The sequence below is a fragment of the Malaclemys terrapin genome, chromosome 3, assembly GCF_027887155.1.
Source record: "Malaclemys terrapin pileata isolate rMalTer1 chromosome 3, rMalTer1.hap1, whole genome shotgun sequence".
Taxonomy (NCBI): Eukaryota; Metazoa; Chordata; order Testudines; family Emydidae; genus Malaclemys; species Malaclemys terrapin.
Genome location: NC_071507.1, coordinates 154,035,363 through 154,059,663, shown reverse-complemented (window position 1 = coordinate 154,059,663; position 24,301 = coordinate 154,035,363). Strand labels below are relative to the sequence as shown.

The window sequence follows — 24,301 nt, the reverse complement described above, 5'->3', positions numbered from 1 at the left end:
TCTCCCAAGATCTGTGAGAGTAAAGGATCATCTTTCAGGATAGGTTGTAGATCTCTGATGATGCGCTGGAGAGGTTTTAGTTGGGGGCTGAAGGTGACAGCTAGTGGTGTTCTGTTATTTTCTTTGTTGGGCCTGTCTTGTAGGAGGTGACTTCTGGGTACTCGTCTGGCTCTGTCAATCTGTTTTTTCACTACAAACGTTGACTATCTCCCCTTGTAAGTACTCTCACACTTCTTATCACACTGTCTGTACTCTGCTAGCTTGATTATCACTTCAAAAGTTTTTTTTTTTTTTTCTCTTAATTAATTGGCCTCTCAGAGTTAGTAAGACAACTCCCACCTGTTTATGCTCTCTGTATGTGTGTATATATATCTCCTCATTATATGTTCCATTCTATATGCATCCGAAGAAGTGGGCTGTAGTCCACGAAAGCTTATGCTCTAATAAATTTGTTAGTCTCTAAGGTGCCACAAGTACTCCTGTTCTTCTTTTTGCGGATACAGACTAACACGGCTGTTACTCTGAAACTTATAAAGGGATGGGTAACAGCTGTCCTGTGTACAGTACTATAAAATCCCTCCTGGCCAGAGACTCCAAAATCCTTTTCCCTGTAAAGGGAAAAGAAGCTCAGGTAACCTGGCTGGCATCTGACCCAAAGGACCAATAAGGGGACAAGATACTTTCAAATCTTGGGGGGAAGGGGGGGGGGGAAGGAGGCTTTTGTTTGTGCTCTTTGTTTGGGAAGTGGTTCGCTCTTGGGACTGAGAGGGACCAGACATCAATCCAGGTTCTTCACATCTTTCTAAAGAAGTCTCTCCTATTTCAAACTTGTAAGTAAATAGCCAGGCAAGGCGTATTAGTTTTCCTTTGTTTTCTCAACTTGTAAATGTACCTTTTACTAGAGTGTTTATCTTTGTTTGCTGTACTTTGAACCTAAGACTAGAGGGGAGTCCTCTGAGCTCTTTAAGTTTGATTACCCTGTAAGGTTAATTTCCATACTGATTTTACAGAGATGATTTTTACCTTTTTCTTTAATTAAAAGCCTTCTTTTAAGAACCTGATTGATTTTTCCTTGTTTTTAGATCCAAGGGGGTTGGATCTGTATTCACCAGGGAATTGGTGAAAGGTTTCTCAAGGCTACCCAGGGAAGGGAATTAGTTTTTGAGAATGGTGGCAGCAGACCAGAACTAAGCTGGTAGTTAAGCTTAGAAGTCTTCATGCAGGCCCCCCACATTTGTACCCTAAAGTTCAAAGTGGGGATACAGCCTTGACACCCACATTTTCTCCCATCATCCTCCTCTGAACCACACCTCATAACACAAGGTGAACTGAATGACCGTGTCAGGGATTTGGAACTACCCAAGAGTAAGGCAGAGCTGTTGGGCTCCAGATTACAGCAGTGGAATCTCCTGGCAAGTGATGTTAGGGTTTCCATGTTCCGTGACCGTCAAAAGGATCTTGTCCCATTCTTCTTCATGGAAGAAGATCTTGTAGCCTGCAACAAGATAGATGGTGATGGCAGACCTCAACATCGTTCACAATCCAGATGAGTGGAGACTGTTCATTGATTCATCGAAGACGAGTCTTAAAGCTGTTTTACTGCCTAATGGCAATGTTTTGCCATCAATTCCAGTTGGTCATGCAGTCCATATGAAGGAAACCTATGACAACATGAAACCGCTTTTGAGGTGCGTAAACTATGACCAACATCAGTGGCAGCTTTGTGGTGATTTGAAGGTTGTTGCTCTCTTGCTTGGTCTGCAGACTGGATACACAAAGTACTGCTGTTTTCTCTGCAAATGGGATAGTCGTGCAAGAGATTCCCACTACATCAAGATTGGCCACTCCGACAGTCATTGGAGCCTGGGAGGAAAAGTGTTCAGCATCCACCACTTGTTGAATCAAAGAAGATTTTGTTACCACCCTTACACATCAAGCTGGGTCTGATGAAGAACTTTGTCAAGGACATTGAAAGCTGCTTGTGTTTTGTCAAGTACCTCCGTGGAAAATTTCCAAGGTTAAGTGAAGCTAAGATAAAGGTCCTCAGATTAGTGAACTTCTTCGAGATGATGCATTTGGCCATGCACTGCGTGGCAAGGAAAAAGACGGTATGGAAAGCCTTCCAGTTAGTGGCAAACAATTTTCTCGGAAACAACATGGCAGACAACTACAGGTTGTTGGTGGAAAACCTCCTCAAGGCAGACAAAAGCCTTGGTTGCAACATGTCACTAAAGATACATTTTTTGCACTCTCATTTTTTCCACCGAACTGCAGAGCAGTGAGCGATGAGCACGGCGAGCGATTTCACCAGGACATTGCAACAATGGAGAAACGCTATCAGGGCAAATGGAGCCCATCAATGCTTGCAAACTATTGCTGGACCGTGACAAGAAATGCTCCATTTAATGAATACAAGAGACAAGCCAAGAAGCAGTAGACACTGAATAGGACTAAACTACGTACAGAATAGTTTTTTGCCTTCTGTTTCATAATAAATTTTATTTATATACTCCTTTTGATGATTTTTAAAGTGTTACATAAACAGGACAGGTGAAATATCGTGTAAAGCAACCATAAACATGAAAAGACCTCTGTTTACAATTTATGATTAAAACTACTATCTACACAATATACATAGACGTAAAATGTAAAAACTTAAATATCTTAGAAACAGTAGCCAATCGGTTGTTTTAACTGTCATATTTGAATTCAGCACATCAAAATACATAATAGCTAGCACATTTTATCTCTGAAGCAGACGGCTTCTCAAAAATTGTAGACCAGTGATATCAATTGTCAGATCAAAGCACAGTCATTCAAATTACTAACTCCTGATTGTTCTGTCTGCTATGTACTTGTTGCAAGACCGGTCAAGCAATTGTGTATACACTTCATAATGGCTTTCCATGATACAGTAGTTTCATAACCAGAATTCATAAATTGTACTGACAGATGCCTCAAAATTGTCACATCATACTTGATGTTTTCCTTGCCTACTTACTCATTTAGACTAGCCAGGTCACACAAGTCAAAGATAAAGTGACAGTTCATTCCTAAGTGCACATGTTATAGCTATTTAGATATAGCACAAGAGAATCAGGGTCTTCTACTATTTGTGTAAGCCAACAAGACAGAAATACCCAAGTAATTTTTCAACAAATACTTGCCTCAAACTTAGCAACAGTCTTAAAAGATCCAGTTACAATTTCTGTCCTTCGAGAAATAAAGAATGAGAAAACCAACTACAAAACACCACCCTTGAACTATATAGGTATCCCCTTTTTTCTTCTCCTCTCCACCACCTTCAGTGACTCAGCGCACCCATGAGGGTATAACATTTTCGAAACAGGATAAGCAGTCTCAGTTTGCTTTCCAATCCCGAAGTGACACATTATTAACAAGCAAGCTATTTTAGAACCTACATTAGTTGACTTAATGATGTCCAGTGAACATTTTAAAACTATCACACCTGAACACAGGTAACTAAGCATTCTGCCAGCACTGATTTCATCATATGTATTGGATATTTACAAGAAGCCATTATGAGGTTTGATAAGGCAGCATGACTAGCACACTAACACCCAGGGGTACCATCTGAGAATGCTTTAAGTTCTATTTTCAAGATGGACTTAGACATGGTTAGTTCTGAAAATTTTACCTCAGATCTGTATTATTGTGTCTTCAGTTCACAGCAACTCCATTTCCGTAGCACTGTCTGGCCAGTCTAGCTAAGTGACTGCAAGAAATCTGAGTTTTAAACAGCTAAGCATGAAAGTATTGATGGGATCAAAGGTTTGCAGGGTTATGAGATGAGAAAAGAGCTAGCCCTCAATTGCTTGCTGGCAGGCTTACCAATTGATGATGTATGACCCAAATGGGACAGATAGGACTCACTGTGTAGCTCTAAGTTTTGGTCATGAGCTAAATATAGTATCCCAACCTTTAGTAGCTGTCAAGTGGTTTCTCATCTGCTGAGCATTTGAAGACTACAACCTCTTCAGGTTATAAATTTTGGCACAGATCTATGCTCTTGTAACCTCTAGACTGTGGTATTGGCATACGTTTTAGCAGGGTATGATAGCATATATCCTTGTGTTCACACCGTACTTGCTATTGAAATATTTGTACATAGTCTGCATGTCAGAGATTTAAAAACTCAATTTGCGGATCACTATTATCCTGGCAAAATGTACATAGCAGCATTATATGTGAAGTTATAAACATAAGCTGAGATCACGACAAAGTAGGTTTTCCAGATAAGTCTAGGGAGTAGCCAAACCAGTTCCTCAGAGACAAAGAACAAGCTGACACCTCAGCCAGGTATAAACACAACTGATGCACCATTACCAGCTAAGTGACCATTCTTTGGCAGGAAAGGGAGCAGGGGCAAAAATCTACAACAGGGGTAGGCAACCTATGGCAAGTGTGCTGAAGGCGGCACACGAGCAGATTTTCAGTGGCACTCACACTGTCCGGGTCCTGGCCACCAGTCTGGGGGGCTCTGCATTTTACTTTAATTTTAAATTAAGCTACTTAAATATTTTTAAAACCTTATTTACTTTATATACAACAGTTTAGTTATATATTATAGACTTATAGAAAGAGACCTACTGAAAACGTTAAAATGTATTACTGGCACGTGAAACCTTAAATTAGAGTGAATGAAGACTCAGCACACCACTTCTGAAAGATTGCCGACCCCTGATCTACATCTTCACAAAACAACAGCATGGAGTTTTCTTCCACACAGACTGCCTTGTCACTTTCTCCCATCTGGAAATGCTTCTCCGGGTGGGGGGGGGGGGGAGGGGAGTAGGACTATTAAAAAAAAAAAAAGGGGGCAGACACCACAAGACAGACACACCCTGGCCATTGCATTCACTGCGCCTGAAGAAACAAGGGAAGCAGCTGTTGGATTCTGGGGGAGGGGTTTTGACCTAAAGACTTTGGTCAGTAAGACTGCTGAAAGCATGGGATATGAAAATTTTGATTTGAATCTGATTGTTAAATTAGGCACCAATAAATATTTCTGACTTATGCCTCATTACTTGTATGTACTTAAAAATCTTTGTAATTCATAATAAACTTTGTTTTGTTTTATCTAATCTATTAAGTGTCTGAATAATTGTTTAAAATAATAAGATGGCATATTCCCTTAAAGGAATAAGGAACTTAATATATTTGCACTGTCCAGGAGAGGGCTGGGCAGTACACAACATACATTTCTGGGGGTGGGGGAAGATCTGGGACTGAGTGTGCTGGGGTCACCCTGCAGCATAACCAAGGCGTGGCTGACTGACTATCTGAAGCACACACAGACATAGCTGGAAATGATTAACATGCTGGATGCTGTTTATGAGCAGTCCAGATTGGAGGCTACAGTAACAAGGCACTGTAAAAGGCACCCCAGGTTAGAGGGCAGGGTGACAGCTACTCAGCCTAACTTGTACCCCAATAGGTTACACCGGGGCCTTCCTTTGAAAACCCTCTTGTAATTTAGAGGTAAAGCAAAACACAAAGTCACAGCCTCAAGGGCCTTCAGTCACATGAACCACACTCCACTGCTTCTTACCACGTATTTCTGTTAAAACTTTAACTATTGGACAAATATGGAGTTACTCTCCATTATTCCCACTTGGGGGCAAAAGTGTTTACTAGATTACTATATTATCTTGATTATATAAAGTAAGATCTTCATGGAGATGGTCTTGCAACTATAAAATGCTCTTCCCCAAGATATAGGCATACTACGATGTATAACATCATGGCAGGAGAACTATAAAGTATATTTCCATTTTGATTATTTGATGGGACTGCTGTTGTATACAACTCAAGGAAAGTGTTTCTCTCCCCCCCCCCCCCCCCGAATTGTAAAAATTCTTGTTGCAAGCTTTTCCCAATCACTATTCATCCATGTTAAATTTGTATTATAGTAGGCACAGGAAACATTAAGGGTTGCTTGGTTTTCCTTCCTCAACAGGATATAAAGAGTCCATGAAGATCAGGGGGTCAGACCAGATGATCATAATGGTCCCTTCTGACCTTAAAGTCTATGAGTCTAAAACATTAAGTTAAAAAACATGAGATATTAAAGTGAGGAATTCCATTAATTTCACTCGTGTCTTTCCTCACAATTTCTTTCAAAGTCTCACAATCAGGCCCTCATACCATGAATCACCTCACAAATAAGAATGATGAGGCTATGCATCAGCAGCATCACTAGCATTTGACTGCAGTATTAACATAAAACTTTGCTGTCATTGCACTGTGTGCCAAACTTTACGAGCATTGCATGTTATGACAAAGGGTACCCTAGTTTGGAAGAAACTTCAGGTTTTTCATTTTGGAGCCTAGACCTCAATTACCTGCTATTTTACAAGATGCATAAACTCATTTATTAAATCATATTTCATGGAAATTTGCTAAAGAATGTTATGAGTCTTATGAAGGCTATTACATCTTGTACTCAGAGCACTTCAGGAAAATGGTCAAATGTGATTTGACTATCTATGTTTTTAGACTATGTGCATATATTTTGCTAGAAATGATGTATTACTGTTGAATTCAGTATAGGCAAAAGTTACAGAAATGTGCATCATTTCCTTAGCAATCTGACTAAATGCAAAATAGCAAAAGAAAAATACAGCTCATGCAATATGTAAATCTCTACCACCATCTGGAGGTAAAACTGTGCTATGGCATTAAAAATGTGTACATTAAATTGAGGTAGTATCAACTTCATTACACTTCCAAGCAGATGATACCTATAGGCTAATGCTATCATGTAGCAATGTTTGAAAAGGTAGCTCTAAGCCTCCATTTTCAATAGTGCTTCTCAAACTTATTCTTTGAGTATAAAGAATTAGTTCTTCAAAATTACTAATAAATGAAAGTGTTACGCAGTTTGAAATCTCAACACTATTAAAATTAAATATTTGTAATTCTATGTGGTAGGTATTCCGTTAAATTGACAAACTAGGGTTTTATATTGTACAAGAAGTAATACTACTTTAATCTAGCGAGGTCATATTCAGGGCCTCCAGTCCTAATGATCAACTCCTCCCCCTCAGTGCCTCCTGCATGCTGTGGAACAGCTGCTCAGCAATGTGCAGGAGCTGCTTTTGGGGGGGGGGGGGGGGGGGAGGGAGAGAAGAGGAGCGGGGAAGAGGAGGGGCAGGGGTGGAGCAGGAGCGGAAAGAAATGGGACAGGGCCTTAGGGCTAAGTGGAGTTGAGCACCCCAGGGAAAAAAATGTTTAAATCAAAATGGGGGTCCTCAGGTTGCTAAAGTTTGAGAACTGCTGCTCTGGACAAACCATCCTGCATGGATAGCCAAAGCTACCAGCCTAATGAACTTTTGCTCAGCCCTAGTGCCTTGGATTTCAACTGTGCGCGTTCTAGAACTCATTGGGAAATTTTCAACTAAGTGTTTTTTCATTGGAAAATGCCAATTGGTTAACTTTGTGATGCCAAATTTTGTGAAGACTTCTCAGGTCCAGGATGGAATTACTAGTTTTTAAAAAAAAAAAAAAATCACACAGCAAATATTGCAGTGGTTAGGGAATTCATCTGGGATGTGGGAGACCCACGTTCAAGTCCCTGCTTTGAATCAGATAGAGCAGTGGTCTCCAAACTTTTGATCTTGCACCCTTATCAGTCAAAAATTTGAGCACGCACCCCAATATATGTATAAATTATATACATGTACTATTATACTAATATATTATGTACATTATAAAAAACATACAAAATAGAAATTAAAAACGGATGAGATAAAGATGAAAAATATTTAAAATAATTTTTATTGTATATTTAATGGTACACAACACTTTTGCTCTCAAAAAATAATATTTTGTAGAGAGCAATGTGATTGAATATGCTTTATTATTTCTGAAAATCTTGGTTTAACACTTTGTGATACAGCAATTTGAAGGTCTGGATTAAGGTTAGGGTGCGGGAGGGGGCTTAGGGTTAGGATGCAGGGTCTGGGAGGGAGTTAGGGTGCAGGAGGGCGCTCAGGGTAGGGGTGTGGGATGATGCTCAGGGCTAGGCAGGCAGGAGGTGCAGAGCACTTACCTGGGGCAGCTCCTGTTTGGTGTGGGGGGGGTGCAGGTGGCTCTGCGCAGCATGGCACCGCCCCCATGGCCACAATTCTGAGAGCTGCCCCCCAAGCAGGGCCACCCAGAAGGCAGGGGCTTTAGGGGCTGAAGGGCCCTGACCTGCAGCTCTAAAGCCGCTTTTGGAATGCGGCCCTGCGAGCACGGTCCGGAGGACTCCGGAGGAGCAGGGACAGCCGCACAGCCAGTGGCCAGAGAAAAGCGGTGCTTTCCCCTTCAAAGTGCTGCTTCTCTCCGGCCACTGGCTGTGCGGCTGCCCCTGCTCCTCCACGGGCCGGAGGACTCAGGGCCGCATTCTGAAAGGGGCTTTAGAGCTGCAGGCCAGGACCCCGGGACCCCCTTAGCCCAGGGCCCTTCAGCCCCTGCATTCTGGGTGACCCTGAGATTCTGGGGGGGGGGGGGGAAGGGGAGAAGAGAGAGAAAAGCGGCAGCTTCCCCGCTCACTCATTTCCCTCCCTCCTCCAGCAGCGCTCCTCCTGCCGCACCCAGCAGTGGATCGTCATGTGCACTCACTGGGGTGCGTGCAGCTCACTTTGGAGGTCACAGAGAGCACTGGGCTATTGGCTATTCTGTGAGTAATTTTTTGTGTGTGAAGAGTTTCAAAAGGTCTGTTTCATCCCCACGTGGAATAAAACCAAAATGCTAAAATTTTGCACAGAACAGAATAGTTGTTCTCCAGAATCTAATGGTAATATCAAAAAAAAGCAGTGACAACTTTCTTCTAAGCCACACAGTTTTGCCTACAGATTTTATAAAAAAAAAAAAAACCAATCATATCTATTTATCTGACCATCTACTTTCCCTATTTAGGTCTATTACTGATCATTCATAATACAACTCCAGAATATATATATAGTTCATAGGAATAAGTCAAGTTCCTTCTTTTTTTTTTTTTTAAAGGGCTGAAGTTTTGTAACACACGTTAAATTAACAGTCTTAAGTGGCCCCTCTTACCATGGTTATCTGGTGAATTTTGGATTCAGTTTTTCAGAACACCTTAAAAGGAAGAAAGGTCACTGATTGTAAATATTTATCCAAAATATTTACACTCAGACAGATCACCTTTCAAAGTATTAGTCTACTAGAAATTCAGATCTGAAGAGAGAAGATGGTTAGTTTTAAACTGGAGATTAAGTACACACACTCACACAGGCATGCAATCAGTGACCTTGACGTATTAATCTGCACCTATCATCCTCCTAAGCAGCAGCACCACCACCAAAATTTAGTACTAGAAATTTCAAACAGGCACTCCAAGGTAGACCTAGAACTGGAGGAAGATTTGATAGCAGGTAGGTCTGTATCTGAGTGGTGTCAAGTTTGTGTCTTTATATTACAGCTGTCAATTAATCACACTTAATTCACATTAATGATGATTAATTTGAGTTAATCGCACTGCTAAACAACAGAACACCAATTTAAATGTATTAAATATTTTGGATTGTTTTCTACATTTTCATATATATTGTATTCTGTGTTGTAACTGAAACCCAAGTGTATATTTTTATTACAAATATTTGCACTGTAAAAATGATAAAGAAATAGTATTTTTCAATTCACCTCATACGAGTACTGTAGTGCAATCTTTGTTCTGAAAGCACAACTTACAAATGTAGATTTTTTTGTTACATAGCTGCACTAAAAAAAAGTAAAACTTTAGAGCCTACAAGTCCACTCAGTCCTACTTCTTGCTCAGCCAAGTGCTAAGACAAACAAGCTTGCTTACATTTACAGGAGATAATGCTGCCCTCTTATTTACCATGCCACCAGAAAGTGTGAACAGGCATTTGCATGGCACTTTTGTAGCCAGCATTGCAAGGTATTTACGTGCCAGATGTACTAAAGATTCATATGCCCCTTCATGCTTCGACCACCATTCCATGCTGATGGCTCATTAAAAAAAAGTGTTAATTAAATTTGTGACTGAACTCCTTGGGGGAGAATTGTATGTCCCCTGCTCTGTTTTACCTGCATTCTGCCATACATTTCATGTTATAGCAGTCTCAGATGATGACTCAACACATCTTGTGCATTTTAAGAACACTTTCACTGCAGATTTGACAAAACACAAAGAAGGTGCCAATAGCACTCTACCCAAAGTTTAAGAATCTGAAGTGGCTTCCAAAATCTGAAAGGGAAGAGGTGTGGAGCATGCTTTCAGAAGTCTTAAAAGAGCAACACTCCAATGCGGAAACTACAGACCCCAAACCACCAAAAAAAAAAAAAACACCACAAAACACACCCCACCAACCTTCTGCTGGTGGCATTTGATTCAAATAATGAAAATGAACATGCATCCGCCCACACTGCTTTGGATTGTTATCGAGCAGAACCAGTCATCATCATGGATGCATGTCCCCTGGAATGGTGGTTGAAGCTTGAAGGGACATGAATCTTTAGCAGATCTGGCACGTAAGTATCTTGCGACACCAGCTACAACAGTGCCACGTGAATGCCTGTTCTCACTTTCAGGTGACATTGTAAACAAGAACCAGGCAGCATTATCTCCTGCAAAGGTAAATAAATTTGTTCATCTGAGCGATTGGCTGGACAAGAAATAGGACTGAGTGGACTTGCAGGCTCTAAAATTTTAGTGTTTTATTTTTGAACACTGGGTTTTTTTGGTACGTAATTGTAGATTTGCAAGTTCAACTTTCATGATAGAGATTGTACTACAGTACTTGTATTAGGTGAATTGGACAATACTATCTAGTTTTTTACATTAAAAGTATTTGCAATCAAAATATAATATGAGCACTGTACACTTCATATTGTGTTGTATTTGAAATCAATATATTTGAAAATGTAGAAAATATCCAAAAATATTTAAATAAATGGTATTCTATTATTGTTTAATTGGGATTAATTTTTTTAATTGCTTGACCGCCCTACTTTATTTTCCATCTACAGGTTTTGAGACTTATTAGCCCAGAGTATTAATTCAAGATCCATCTGGAGGGCTTTTCCCTAAAGAGCACTGAATAGTTTCCAGATAGTTGAAGAACTTTATATTAAACAATCAGACTCTAAATCAATGGCACTCGTGTTACAAAGAATTAACAGGCCAAAATGCAAGGATATGCAGTAAAGATATTTCCTCGTATTCCTTTAGTCCCTCAGGAATCAGAACACATCATTGTTTTTGTGGAGAAAAATATAATTACGGACCCTGGTAGAAAGACATGTCCAAGAAGGCAAACTACAAAGCAACCTTGACACTGGACCAGAAACAGATAGTAATGACCAAAAAATCAACACAGGGGAAAAAACCCTTAACAGCATGTAACCTACCTGGGTGAGCCATACCCCTCTCCCACAAAAGGTATCCAAGAAGTAAGCAGAAGTGTTTGTTTAAAAAAAAAAAAAAAAAGTAGCCATATTTGTATAGTTTATCAAATCAATAAAGTATCACTGCATAGAACTGACAAGGAAAACCCAAGATTTTATTTTCATGAAAGTAAAGCCCTAAGAATTCAGTTATATCGTATACAGAAGCCAGAAGGCATAGACTACCTATTTAGTCTGGTAAAGTATTCAAAGTTCTAATATGGTATTCTGCATCAAATTTATTTTTCAAGATAAGCCATCTGATATTTCTCATTTAGAGAAGCAGTATTGTTTTTAGGGGAACAAGAAGTTATAAACAATGGCAAGAGGAGGGGAGTTCCTTTTCTAAGTGGAGACTGAAGGTTTTTTAAAAAAATGTTGATTGACGCTTTTGTGGCAGTACTATCTGACTTAGAAAGCATTCTGATATGACTGCAGATTGAGACTACCCAAAAATTGGCATTTTAATTTTCTCTGGCATCTTCATTGTAAAATAGGCTTCTTGTTGCAAAACAAGAGTGAATGTTAGTGACTTTCACATTTTAAAAGTACAATATACATACTAAATATTGTTGTTTTGAGTCGTTAGGTTCCACTTTAATGCAAAGTGTGATTATACATTTACCAGCTATATTTGTACTAGTGTCATTGCCCAGCAGAAAGACTTACAATTCAATGAAAATTTAGCACTATTCATTGCGACATATCTTCAAGAGTATTCTCTCCCTCAAAAGAAGAAATTTGGTCTTAAAATCAGATTTTTTAATATTGGTCTTAAAAAAAAAAAAATAAATAAAAAAAAAAAAAAACAGACCACACACTTTGCCCAGACCACAGAAAACAAGTCTGAGTTTCACTATTCTTGCATGTGTTTAGTCTTTAATACATTTTAAGGATTAATAATACCTATTAAACTACTGAACATATTCTCCTCCCAACACATGATCATTTCATAGAGTCAGATCATAGAATCATAGGACTGGAAGGGACCTAGAGAGGCCTTCTAGTCCAGTCCCCTGCACTCATGGCAGCACTAAGTATTATCTAGACCAGTGGTTCTCAAAGCCGGTCTGCTGCTTGTTCAGGGAAAGCCCCTTGCAGGCCAGGCCTGTTTGTTTACCTGCCGCGTCCACAGGTTCGGCTGATCACGGCTCCCACTGGCTGCAGTTCACGGCGCCAGGCCAATCGGGGCTGCGGGAAGCGGCGCGGGCCGAGGGATGTGCTGGCTGCCCTTCCTGCAGCCCCCATTGGCCTGGAGCGGCAAACCGTGGCCAGTGGGAGCCACGATCGGCCAAACCTGCTGTCGCGGAAGGTAAACAAACTGGTCTGGCCCGCCAGGGGCTTTCCCTGAACAAGCAGCAGACCGGCTTTGAGAACCACTGATCTAGACCATCCCTGACAGGTGTTTGTTTCTTTGGTTTTAAATAGTGAGTTCAACACAATGCTAGGATAGTTATTTTCACTAAAACTTTGTGCTAGATAACATTATACATTACTCCAATGAATAAATATTTTATTTAGAAAGAAGGACAGATTGCAGAGATGGGTCCAACACTTTCTATAAAAATTTAAATTTCAAAAGCAACAGAAACCACATTTTAAAATAAGTTTAGAAGTTGATCTAATACGGTTTTCTTGCTTTCATTTTGTTTAGGCTCACCACCCTTATACTCTATTTTGCTCATTTACAGAGATAGATACAGTCCTCAGGCAGTTTCTGAGCAGTGAATGGTCTTGCATACCATAGGCATTACAATATAAAAACAAAATTGCACTGAGTTATGTACAGTAGGAAAACTTCACATTACCTTAATTGTAAGAAACCTTGACATACCATGCTACATGCTAAAAAAGTGACAGGAGTAGGGCCCAAAAAAATCCCTGAGGAACTCATTAATGTCTATCCTATGAATGTGTATTAACAATAGTGCATATTGTGTATTATAGGTCCATACGCCAATCATTAGCCAAGTCTTAAGCATTTTGTCATTGGGACGGTGATGGGAAGGATAAGCCCACGTGCAGAAGCCCCCAAGATTGCATTTTAATAAGCAAACTGCAATTTTAATTTACAAAAAAGAAAAAAGGTCTACAAAAGCTTTGACTGTAGACAGAACTAAGGTTTATCTCTGCATGAGTTTTCAGTTTAGTTATAACCCCCTGAAAATTAGCTTACAATACAATATTTTAATTAGAAGGTATCAACATATGATCCAGTCACTGTAGAAAATCCTAATTTTAGAAGCAGTTTTAAAAATACTCACTGTAATATCCATATAGTACTGTGTCCTCAATTTGTCTTGTGACATTAGCATCAGCCCACTCCTAGAAAGATTGAAGGGGGAAATATGTAACACTTATTTCACAAAAGTAACACTTTCAATCCATAACACTTTTGAAATCCTAAATATTTTGCTATTGTCAAGTGTATGAACTGGGAAGCATGACATTTTGTTCTTGGTGACTTACAGGAATTCAATCAATTGAATTCTTACAGCTCTGGAAGAACAATTTGAACAGACTCAGACTTACAATTCTGAATACAAAAAGCACAGACATGATAAAAAGGCTGTGTAGTTACCATTCGGCATTATGCAGGCATTTATACAGGCCCCTAGTTATTAATATTTGTTTTGATCATTGAGTTACATAATATTCTTGCATCTAAATACCACATAACAGACAGCACAGAACAACTCGACTCAAAATTAAAGAAAAAAATATAAAAAGATACTTATAATTGAAAACTTGATATCAAAGAGCATTTTCATTATATATCTGTCAGGTATCTACGATAGTATACTTTTATGGTCATATTTATATGGTAGAGTAATTTTGCAGGAGAAACCTATAGACCAACTGCACTGGCTACTTAACCTCCATTTTAAAGGCAAATGGAAGAAGCAGTGGGGTTTATTATTGTTGAATGTTGAGAAAAATATGCGGTAAGTCCCTTATATTTTAAAAACTTTTAAAATAAGATGCTAAAAATAAAAACTAGGTATGAGAACAGATTCAAAAATCTGCTTAAGCCATAGTATGTTGACCATGTAGGTAGAGTAGGGTGTCTACCCTACACAGTTAGGTCGATGTAAGGCAGCTTACGTAACCCTAGTTATGTCAGTGTGCACACTACAGCCTTGTCCCACTGATGTAAGTGCCCTACTACACGATGTAACAACTCCACCTTCAAGAGAGGCACTAATGTCGGTGTAGTTAGGGCAGTGGTCCCCAAACTGGGTTTCACAAACCCCGGGGGGGGGGGGGGGTCGCAGAACGTTACAGGGGGTTCGCCAGAAAAATTTCTCTAATGGTGGCCAGAGAACACCAGGCATTGGAGGCAGCAGGTGGGACCCGGTTGCAGGGCAGACAGCTCAAGCCCCAGAGAGAGCAGGACCAAGGAGTTTGGGCTGGCAGCCCGAGCCCTGCCCCCGTCAGCGGGGGAGCCGGCAGCCCGAACCCCAGCCTGAGCCCCAGGGAGAGCGGGGCCGGGCAGTTGGGGCTGGCAGCCCGAGCCCCGGGGTCAGTGGGACCTGCAGCATGAGTTCAGTGGAGCTCAGTTGACTGGGACGGTCAACAGGGTCCAGCAGCAGGAGGCCCACAGACTACGGAGCCAGCAGCCCAGACCCTGGCGTGGGGCCAGTAGCCTGAGCCCTGTAGTGGGCAGAGTGGCAGCCGAGACCCCAGGCACGCATGAGGCAGGTTGGACCCCTGTCCTTGTCAGACAGGGGAAGTTGTTATGGAGGGCAGAGTGAGCAGGGGCCACGCTGTACATGGGAGGTGGTCCAAGCTAATTTGTCCATCGCAGGACACCCTCCTAGGGACAGACCTGGTGGCAAAAGAAAAGCTGTTTGTAAGCCAAACCAGTTGGAAGCACATTGTAGCCTGTGTAGCAGTGTTAAGGTGCCTCAGTAATTGTCATTCTCTGGAGTGCTGTTTTGCTTCAGTGAGACTTGAGTGAATCTTCTCATTTTCTAGTTTGTTGGTTGTTAGCAGTCTGTGTTGTTTTTATTAGACATTTTGTACACAAGTTCAATGGATAAGTGGCTGAAAAAGGAAAGAGTAAAGACCCAAGAATGAGCTAGTATTTCCTCAAATCCACACTGTGGAAAATTTAAGTCTAATGATTATGATGGTCCTGGAAAGTCACTTACAAAGAAAAGAAAATATGACGATTACATAAAATATGGCTTTACATGCATTGGTGATCAAGAACATCCACAACCACTGTATGTGATTTGTGATGATGTTCTAGCAAACAGCAGCCTCAAACCTTCTCTACTTCAGCGCCATTTAGAAACTAGGCATCCTGCACACATCAACAAGCCTGTTGATTTTGTCAAGTGAAAATTAGCTGAGAGGAAACGTGACATTACCAGTTTTATATCCAAAGCAAGTACTGATAATGCAAATGCACTTGAAGCGTCATACTGCGTGAGCTACCGAGTAGCAAAAGCATCAGAAGCCCATATAGAGAGCTTGATTGGTCCACGTACAAAAGAAGTAGTTCATTGCATGCTTGGAGAAAAGGCTGCAGAAAGGATTGACATGGTACCTTTGTCCAACAATACACTGTCACGAAGAATTAATGACATGTCAAATAATGTAGAGACCACAATTGTACAGAGTGAAATATAGTCCATATTATGCTATACAGTTGGATGAAGCAACTGACATAGCTAATCTAGCTATTTTGCTACTGTTTGTAAGTAGTGTGAATGAAGGTCTGGTTGAAGACAACTTGTTGTTTTGCCTGCCATTGGAAGAAAGTACAACTGGAGAAGATATCTTCAATCTGACTAATGCATATTTTCAAGAAAAGGAAATAGATTGGTCTCGTTGCCTAGGCATTTGCACTGATGGGGCCACTTCAATGACGGGGAAGTATACTAGATTTGTAGCTCGAACAAAAAAGGTTGTATCAAAAGTCTCTTGGACTCGTTGCGAGGGCTTGTCAATGGATGCTGCAACAAAATGCATGCCTGGGGGACTGAAGGAAGTGCTGGACAATGCAGTCAAAGTGGTGAATTTCATAAAATCATGGCCAACAAATTCCAGAATATTTCACGTTCTTTGTGAAGAAATGGGTAGTATACACAATTGTCTGTTGACCCATACTGAAGTTAGATGGCTCTCAGGGCAAAATCCTTGTGTGCTTGTTTGAGTTTAGAACAGAAATCCTAATTTTTTTTTTTCCCCCCAACAACCACCCTTTCCAAGAATTAATGACCTAAATTTATCTCTTCAAGGTCTCAATATAACAGTTTTCTATGTGCAAGAGCGAGTTGAATCCATGATAAAGAAGTTGCAGTTCTGGGAAAGTTGTTTGGAAAACAATCAAACAGTGTTTCAGTAATCTTCATGACTTCTTGGCAGAACAAACTTCAGTTGGATCAGTGCACTAAAACCAATATAACTGCACACCTAAAAGAACTTTGCACAACTTTCAGGGAATACTTTCCAGCCGTGTCAAGCGATGACTGGATTTGCAACCCTTTTAATGATACCACTTTCTCAACACAGATATTCAACACTGAGGAAAGAGAGAAATTGATTGAAATCTCCTGTGATTACGAACTGAAAAGGAGTTTCAGACATCTGTCATTGATCAACTTTTGGCTGAGTTTAAGAAACGAGTACCCCCTTCTGGCAGAAAAAGCTGCTGCAGTTTTGTTACCATTTTCAACAACATACTTGTGCGAGAAAGCGTTTTCCTCGTATGCACATCTGAAAACCAAATACAGAAAGAGACTTGATGCCGAACCAGACCTGAGACTTTCTCCAGTGGTTCTGGACTTCCAAGAGCTATGCAGAGCAAAGCAAGCGCATCCATCACACCGAGTAAATTTAAACTTAAATCCCTGGAAATATTCATTTTTAGGAGAGGGTTGACGAGATTTCATAATTTAGTGAAAAGGGTTCACGGGCTGCTGAAGTTTGGGAACCACTGAGTTAGGGCGAGGAGGTGTCTGTATTGACATTGGCCTTACTTATCTTGGCTGCTGGCTGCCTTGTCAATTTCACAGCTACATGCTGGAGCCATGAAATGGACAAGAAATCTGGGCAGCTGAAATACTGCTGCTCCAGGCTCCCCACTCCTAGCTGGGCTACTGCCTGGAGGCTCCTATACTAGGGATTATACTGCTTTAACTGTACTAGTGTAGTCAAATAGTACAATTTGTATATTTTGGCAAGCCCTAAGAATTATAACAAGAAGATAGACCTAAGATGTCTAAAACCCACACTTCTGGGAATAAAGATCCTCAATTTCATCAACCCCTGCACAGCCAATGTTCCAAAATTTGAGTTTCAGGCTTGTTTATTAATTTTCAGTTTTCCTCAGTAAGGTTTTATCATTTACAGAGACCTTACTCGTGTTATAGGTTAGTAGTTATAAAAAAAGGGATTAAGACAGTCTGTGTATTAGTCTCTAAGCAAGGATCTTCCTGACACCTATTTGTCAAATAGTACACAATGTGGGATAGATGTTTCTTCTTATAAATCTTAAAGTTCACAGTAAGTCAAAACAAACTTCACATTAAGTTCATTATCTCACAATTATAATCAAGTTTGGGGCAGGATCCAATTACCCAATGCCAGCCAATGACCCTTTATACTCTTACTCATTCTCCTCCCCAGATGTCAGAGAATAAGAACCTTTCACACATGCTGCAAAGCTTAACAGATATGGGTTCTGGCAGATCAAATAAGGAGAGCACATTCCTGAGTTAAGTGCTTCTCATGGAGGCAATAAAATGGAGAGTTTTAGGGTGGAAAAAATCCTAACATGCCCAACCAATGCTAGAGTAGGAATTTCTAAGCATCATGGCAGAGATAGGATTTTGGGACTGATTTATATAAAAGAGAATAAAAAAGTACTTAATTGTGATAGAAAAGTTCCCATGCATAGTTTGCTTTTTTTAAAAATGTATCAACAATGAATGCACTCCTTTTAATTATGTGCTCTTATGGGAAATGAAGAGTTAACTTAAACATATGGTTACAGTGAAGACTTCTCTGCTCTCATGAAAGTCTTAAAAGAGGATATGAAAAAGGTCTTGTCAAAAGTAATGTAAACGTATGTCCAAAGAAAATATGAAACCAGGTCACAATAGCAAGCACCAAATCAGCCTGGTGCTGATTAGCCACAAACAACTGCAATTTTAGCCATCAGTCAATGGTATTCAAAAATCCTGAAGGAGAGGTAACCAGGAATTAAGATGACAGCAACAGAATCATATGCCACTGTTAGAAAGATATTCCTGTTTGGCATCTACGTTCTACCAGATAATCTCCATATGTAGCAGCTGAGTTCTCTGCTAAATGAGAGCAACAGGAAGGATAGCAGCAACGTGAGATGTACCAATAACAGCAGGAGACAATAACAGAAAGTTTGCTTTGTCAATTTAATTATTTTTAAAATGCATGTACAGGAACAAAGGTATATTTCTATAGAGAAGATTACATGTACAGTACAATGCAAGTTATTAGTAATTAAAAATTGTGTCTATTATTTCCATTTCCTTTAAAATTCCATTGTCCTATAATAAAGAAATACAATTTACCAGACCCTCTTCTGCTTACAAAGAATCTTTTGGTGAACTAAGCTTTTTTTTTTAAAAAACCTAAAGGTCGTACTTGGATTTTAAGAAATTGTCAGTCATTTAACATTCCCCCTCACCCATCTACTTATCCCATTGTCTATCAATGCCAGAATCTGTTAACTAGTGGTGTTCCACAAGGGTCAGTCCTCCGACCAATCCTATTGAACTTATTTATAAATGATCTGAAGAAAGGGGTAAACAGTGAGGTGGCAAAGTTTGCAGATGATACTAAACTGCTCAAGATAGTTAAGACCAAAGCAGACTGTGACGAACTTCAAAAAGATCTCACAAAACTATGATTGGGAAACAAAATGGCAAATGAAATTTAATGTGGATAAATGTAAAGTAATGCACGTTGGAAAAAATAACCCCAACTATACATACAATATGATGGGGGCTAATTTAGCTACAACAAGTCAGGAAAAAGATCTTGGAGTCATCGGGGATAGTTCTCTGAAGATGACCATGCAGTGTGCAGAGGCGGTCAAAAAAGCAAACAGGATGTTAGGGATCATTAAAAAGGGGATAGAGAATAAGACTGAGAATATATTATTGCCCTTATATAAATCGATGGTACGCCCACATCTCGAATACTGCGTACAGATGTGGTCTCCTCATCTCAAAAAAGATATACTGGCACTAGAAAAGGTTCAGAAAAGGGCAACTAAAATGATTAGGGGGTTGGAACGGGTCCCATATGAGGAGAGATTAAAGAGGCTAGGACTCTTCAGCTTGGAAAAGAGGAGACTAAGGGCGGATATGATAGAGGTATATAAAATCATGAGTGATGTGGAGAAAGTGGATAAGGAAAATGTATTTACTTGTTCCCATAATACAAGAACTAGGGGTCACCAAATGAAATTAATAGGCAGCAGGTTTAAAACAAATACAAGGAAGTTCTTCTTCACGCAGCACACAGTCAACTTGTGAAACTCCTTACCTGAGGAGGTTGTGAAGGCTAGGACTATAACAGAGTTTAAAAGAGAACTGGATAAATTCATGGTGGTTAAGTCCATTAATGGCTACTAGCCAGGATGGGTAAGGAATGGTGTCCCTAGCCTCTGTTTGTCAGAGGATGGAGATGGATGGCAGGAGAGAGATCACTTGATCATTGCCTGTCAGGTCCACTCCCCCTGGGGCACCTGGCATTGGTAGACAAGATACTGGGCTAGATGGACCTTTGGTCTGACCCGGTAGAGCCGTTCTTATGTTCTTAACTTTCAAGACACAGTGAAAGGTTCATTTATTCACTAAGGAACCATTTCCACTCCCATTGGCTTCTATAGCAAAAAAGGAAGTAACTTCAACCAAAGCAGGTTCAGGTTACAAAGGCTTTTCTTTTAGGGGACGGTGCAAATCTAGTTTTAGTATAGTTAAAGTGTTTGGGGTGGGGGTAATATATTTAGTTTGATTGTCAGATATGCATTTTATGAACAAAAAATGCTTTTTATTTTTGGAATGCAGATGGTTTGGGATTAAGGGATATTGAACTAAATCCATATCCACAATACCTATTTCCTCAAACTACCAAAACTGCAAAGGAGTATTATGAAGACAAGGGTGTTGGACATAGAAAAACTATCATATATACTTGTTCATTAGCCCATTGGTTTATAAGTCAACAAACCCCCCCCCTCCAGATGGATAGGTAAAAATAGCAAAAACTGTATGACCCTTTCATAGGCCGACCCTATATTTCAGGGTTGGCAAACTTTGGATCCTGGCCCATTAGGATAGAGCCACTAGCAGGCCTGGGCTCCAGGTAAACAAAATGACAATGTATTAGATATTCAAGTCAATGCTTCCATAGAGTTTAAAAATCATCAAATTTTGGTGTAGACCCGTTTATAAGCCGACCCCTGCTCTTTGATGCGTCACTTTTTTACCAAAAACATTCGGCTTATGAATGAGTACATATGATAGTTGGTATTTTTCTAAACCAAAAATTATGGTAAACTGAGGACATGACATGGGACAACTTATGAGCTGCTAATTCCAGAGAAAAAGCCAGTTTTTTCAGATCTTGAAGAGCGACAAAAAGGGTCAGAAACACCTTCCACTGGTTTATGCCAGAATTACTTCAATTATTTTATATGAAAATCTGATTTTCATATAATCAAACCATAATCTCAGATACTATAACTGTATTAAGGCCACATTTTTACACGTTTTGTTCTAGAGTTTTGAAGATGAATTGTTTGTTAGAAATAGGATGATGGTACAGATGCAATGAAAATCTAAGGAAGTGTTTTTCCTTGTCAAGGTAAGGACTACAAGAACACGTCTGAAGGAAGAAGCAAAGCAGATGAAAACTGTTTTGTCTGTTCTTAATTAGAATCCATATGCACAAAGGTGGAAGATTTTTTCCATTGGGAGAAATCTAACTGAAAGTGTTCATGTCAGTTTAAAATCTCAACATTAATTATACATTCTTTGTGCGGTAAGTTCTGATTCACCAAAGAAACAGTAGCATGGATGCAAGTTGTCTACCCTGTAAATGTGTAAAGCATCTGACCTAACCTTTGAAGTGATTACCCATAACGCCCATATGAATGTATGCAAGAGCATGTGTTCTTTGAGATTAAAAATAAATGGTAGACAAATATGGTAAGGCAGTGTACAAAAGCAATCTTTGTAGCAGGGGGAAATTTAAGACAATTAAAACTGGTGATTTAAATCACTAAATCAGCAAGCAGGAAACCATGATTTAGATTAAAAAAACATGGTTAAAATCAGTTATTTGTATTATCTGGTTATTTTCCTAACAACTGGTTGATAACCACTAAAACATGTTGAATTGCTCAATTTGTGCAGCTGTAGTGCCATAAGGAAGATGTTTCTGTTCATGTAGTTAATTCATCTCTCAGAGAGGCCATAGCTAGGTCAAGAGAAGAATTCTTCCATCAACTTAACCACATCTATACCAAGGGTTAGTTCAAACTAACTACGATGCTCAGGGAACAGTGTTCTTCACAGCCCTGAGCGAGGCAACTAAGTCAATCTAATTTTTAAGTATTTTAAGGCCTTGGACTGAGAGCTCATTTGGACAGATACATCTTGTTCTGTTCTTTGGGTATATTTATAATATTATACAAAAATATAAATAATTATTTTATAGTGTGATCTACAGAAAATATTTAGGAGTTTCTCCTCATTTCTATTTATGCAGTGTTAAATGAATAAACCCTCCAGCACCTAGACAAGATTATTCTTGTGTATGTTATAAAAGTTGGTAATATTAATATTTTAATGAGAACAGTAGATTTACATTACAAAGTTATGAGGATGAAATCTATTTTAGAAGTAAGTGACATTAGTTTGCAATGCTAGTATTCTTCTTCCAAGACAAAAATTCCAACCATGTAATAAGGCATTAAAATATGACAGTTTGATAACTCAGAATGAAGAGATAATGAAAAGGGAGAGGGAAGACATATGGTAAAGCAATTTTGGCAACATATATTTTACTGAATGCCAATATCTAAGTAGTTCATACCTTAAATGTGCCATTTTGATTTTTCATATATGAAACTAGAAAAATGTCCACTGGCAGAAGTGCTGATGTGATAAGTGCAATTGCCAATGCAAAAATAGCTGTTATGGTAGAAATTACTTCACTTTCTCGTCGACTCTGGTACTTGCGCACATAAACCCAGCAAAAAGCCAGAATAGCCTGAAATACAAAAGAAAAGATAGATACCATAACGCAGCTCAGCACCAGAATATCAGAAATGGCATTCAAGTTAAACTGCATTTCTATTCTATATAGATACTTAAACTGCTCTCATCACAATAATATCAGAACATCTTCTTGCTGTGCATTAAACATGACTAACATCTGCTAGGGGTAGGATTACCACCTTTGAAATGCAAAAAATATGGCACAGATACCCCCACAAGACAAGCCTGATGCAATCCCAAGCATAAAGTAACTCAACAACCCCCTTCAACAGCCGCTTATAGTGTTTAGAGAGAAAACACATACAAATAAAATTGATAACATCACACATCTCACTCTTGCATGGCTCAAACACCCCTCTTCCCCCCCCCCCCCCACACAGTGCACTTGCATGTTGTAGGGCACACAGCAGCTGGATTTTCAATAGTTTTTATCTATTATCAGTTAAACTGCATAAATGGGAACACTGCAGCATCTTTAGCTGGACAGAAAAACCTTTAACATTAGCTATCCCAGTGTATTGTGATAATAATGCTAATCTTTAGTCCCACACAAAAAAATCCTTGCAGATTAAATTATTTTTCTGGCAACTGGCAAATCCATAAAAATACTGGCCAGGCCAGTCAAATGCTAGCCTGAGCCATGGGTAGTTTGTTCTCTCCCCCGCAAAGGAGGATAGCCTACTATTGCTGCTACCTTTCGCTCCATTAGTTCAAGAGGCAAAGGCCTGTGCTGGGGATCCAAGAACCCAAAACCTGCTGATGACCCAAACTGATGGCCACTATGGTTTCAGTTTCTCTCTCTCTCTCTCTCTTTTTTTTTTTTTTTAAGTTATGAAATTACACCCATGACAACCAGTAATAAGACTGCAAAGTCAGGCATTTGAAAGTTAGGACGTGTCAGAATTAGGGCTACTGTGAAACCTCAGTTCAGTGCTTTAGGGTACAAGATGTAATTACATAGAATCATAGAATGTCAGGATTGGAAGGGACCTCAGTAGGTCGTCTAGTCCAACCCCCTGCTCAAAGCAGGACCAATCCCCAGACAGATTTTTACCCCAGTTCCCTAAATGGCCCCCTCAAGGATTGAACTCACAACCCTGGGTTTAGCAGGTCAATGCTCAAACCACTGAGCTATCCCTCCCCCCCATTCAAAACATGACCACATGCTGCTTTGCCACAGGACCCCTGCACAGCCTGTCTCCGCTGGCTACCCCTAGAGGAACCAGAGTCTCCCAAGGGGAGGCATGCAGGAGCGTGGTCAGTAGCCCCAGGCCCCAAGGAGAAGGGGATGGGGGAGAGCTGTTACCCCCTTAGTGGGGGGAGGAAGTGTGAGGGCCAGTTAGTTAACCCCAGAGACAGCAAGGAGGGAAGGGCCTGCGGGAGCCCGTTAGCCCGGACACTAGGGGCGTGGTTGAGAAGCACATGCTGCGAGGGTCCATGAGTGGGCAGGGGTGAGAACGCTCGTTATCCCGGTCACCAAGCACCCGAGGAGGGGGCACCGTGGGGTAACCCGTTCGCGCCAAAGGCTGTACGGGAGGCAAGAGCCTGCGGCCTCACAGAGCCTAGGGCGGCCA

At 40.1% G+C, this 24,301-nt stretch overlaps 1 protein-coding gene across 2 annotated transcripts in view; it reads right to left on the bottom strand.

Moving 5' to 3' along the window:
- The window catches only part of LMBRD1 (LMBR1 domain containing 1), a 247,485-nt gene that overhangs the window by 223,046 nt on the left and 138 nt on the right, over window positions 1-24,301 (bottom strand). For both annotated transcript variants that reach the window (XM_054022365.1, XM_054022364.1), the window contains exons 2-3: window positions 22,543-22,719; window positions 13,707-13,767 (exon numbers count right to left, since the gene is read on the bottom strand). In XM_054022365.1, coding sequence (XP_053878340.1) covers window positions 13,707-13,767; window positions 22,543-22,719 — 238 coding nt within the window. The remainder of the gene's footprint in view (window positions 1-13,706; window positions 13,768-22,542; window positions 22,720-24,301) is intronic.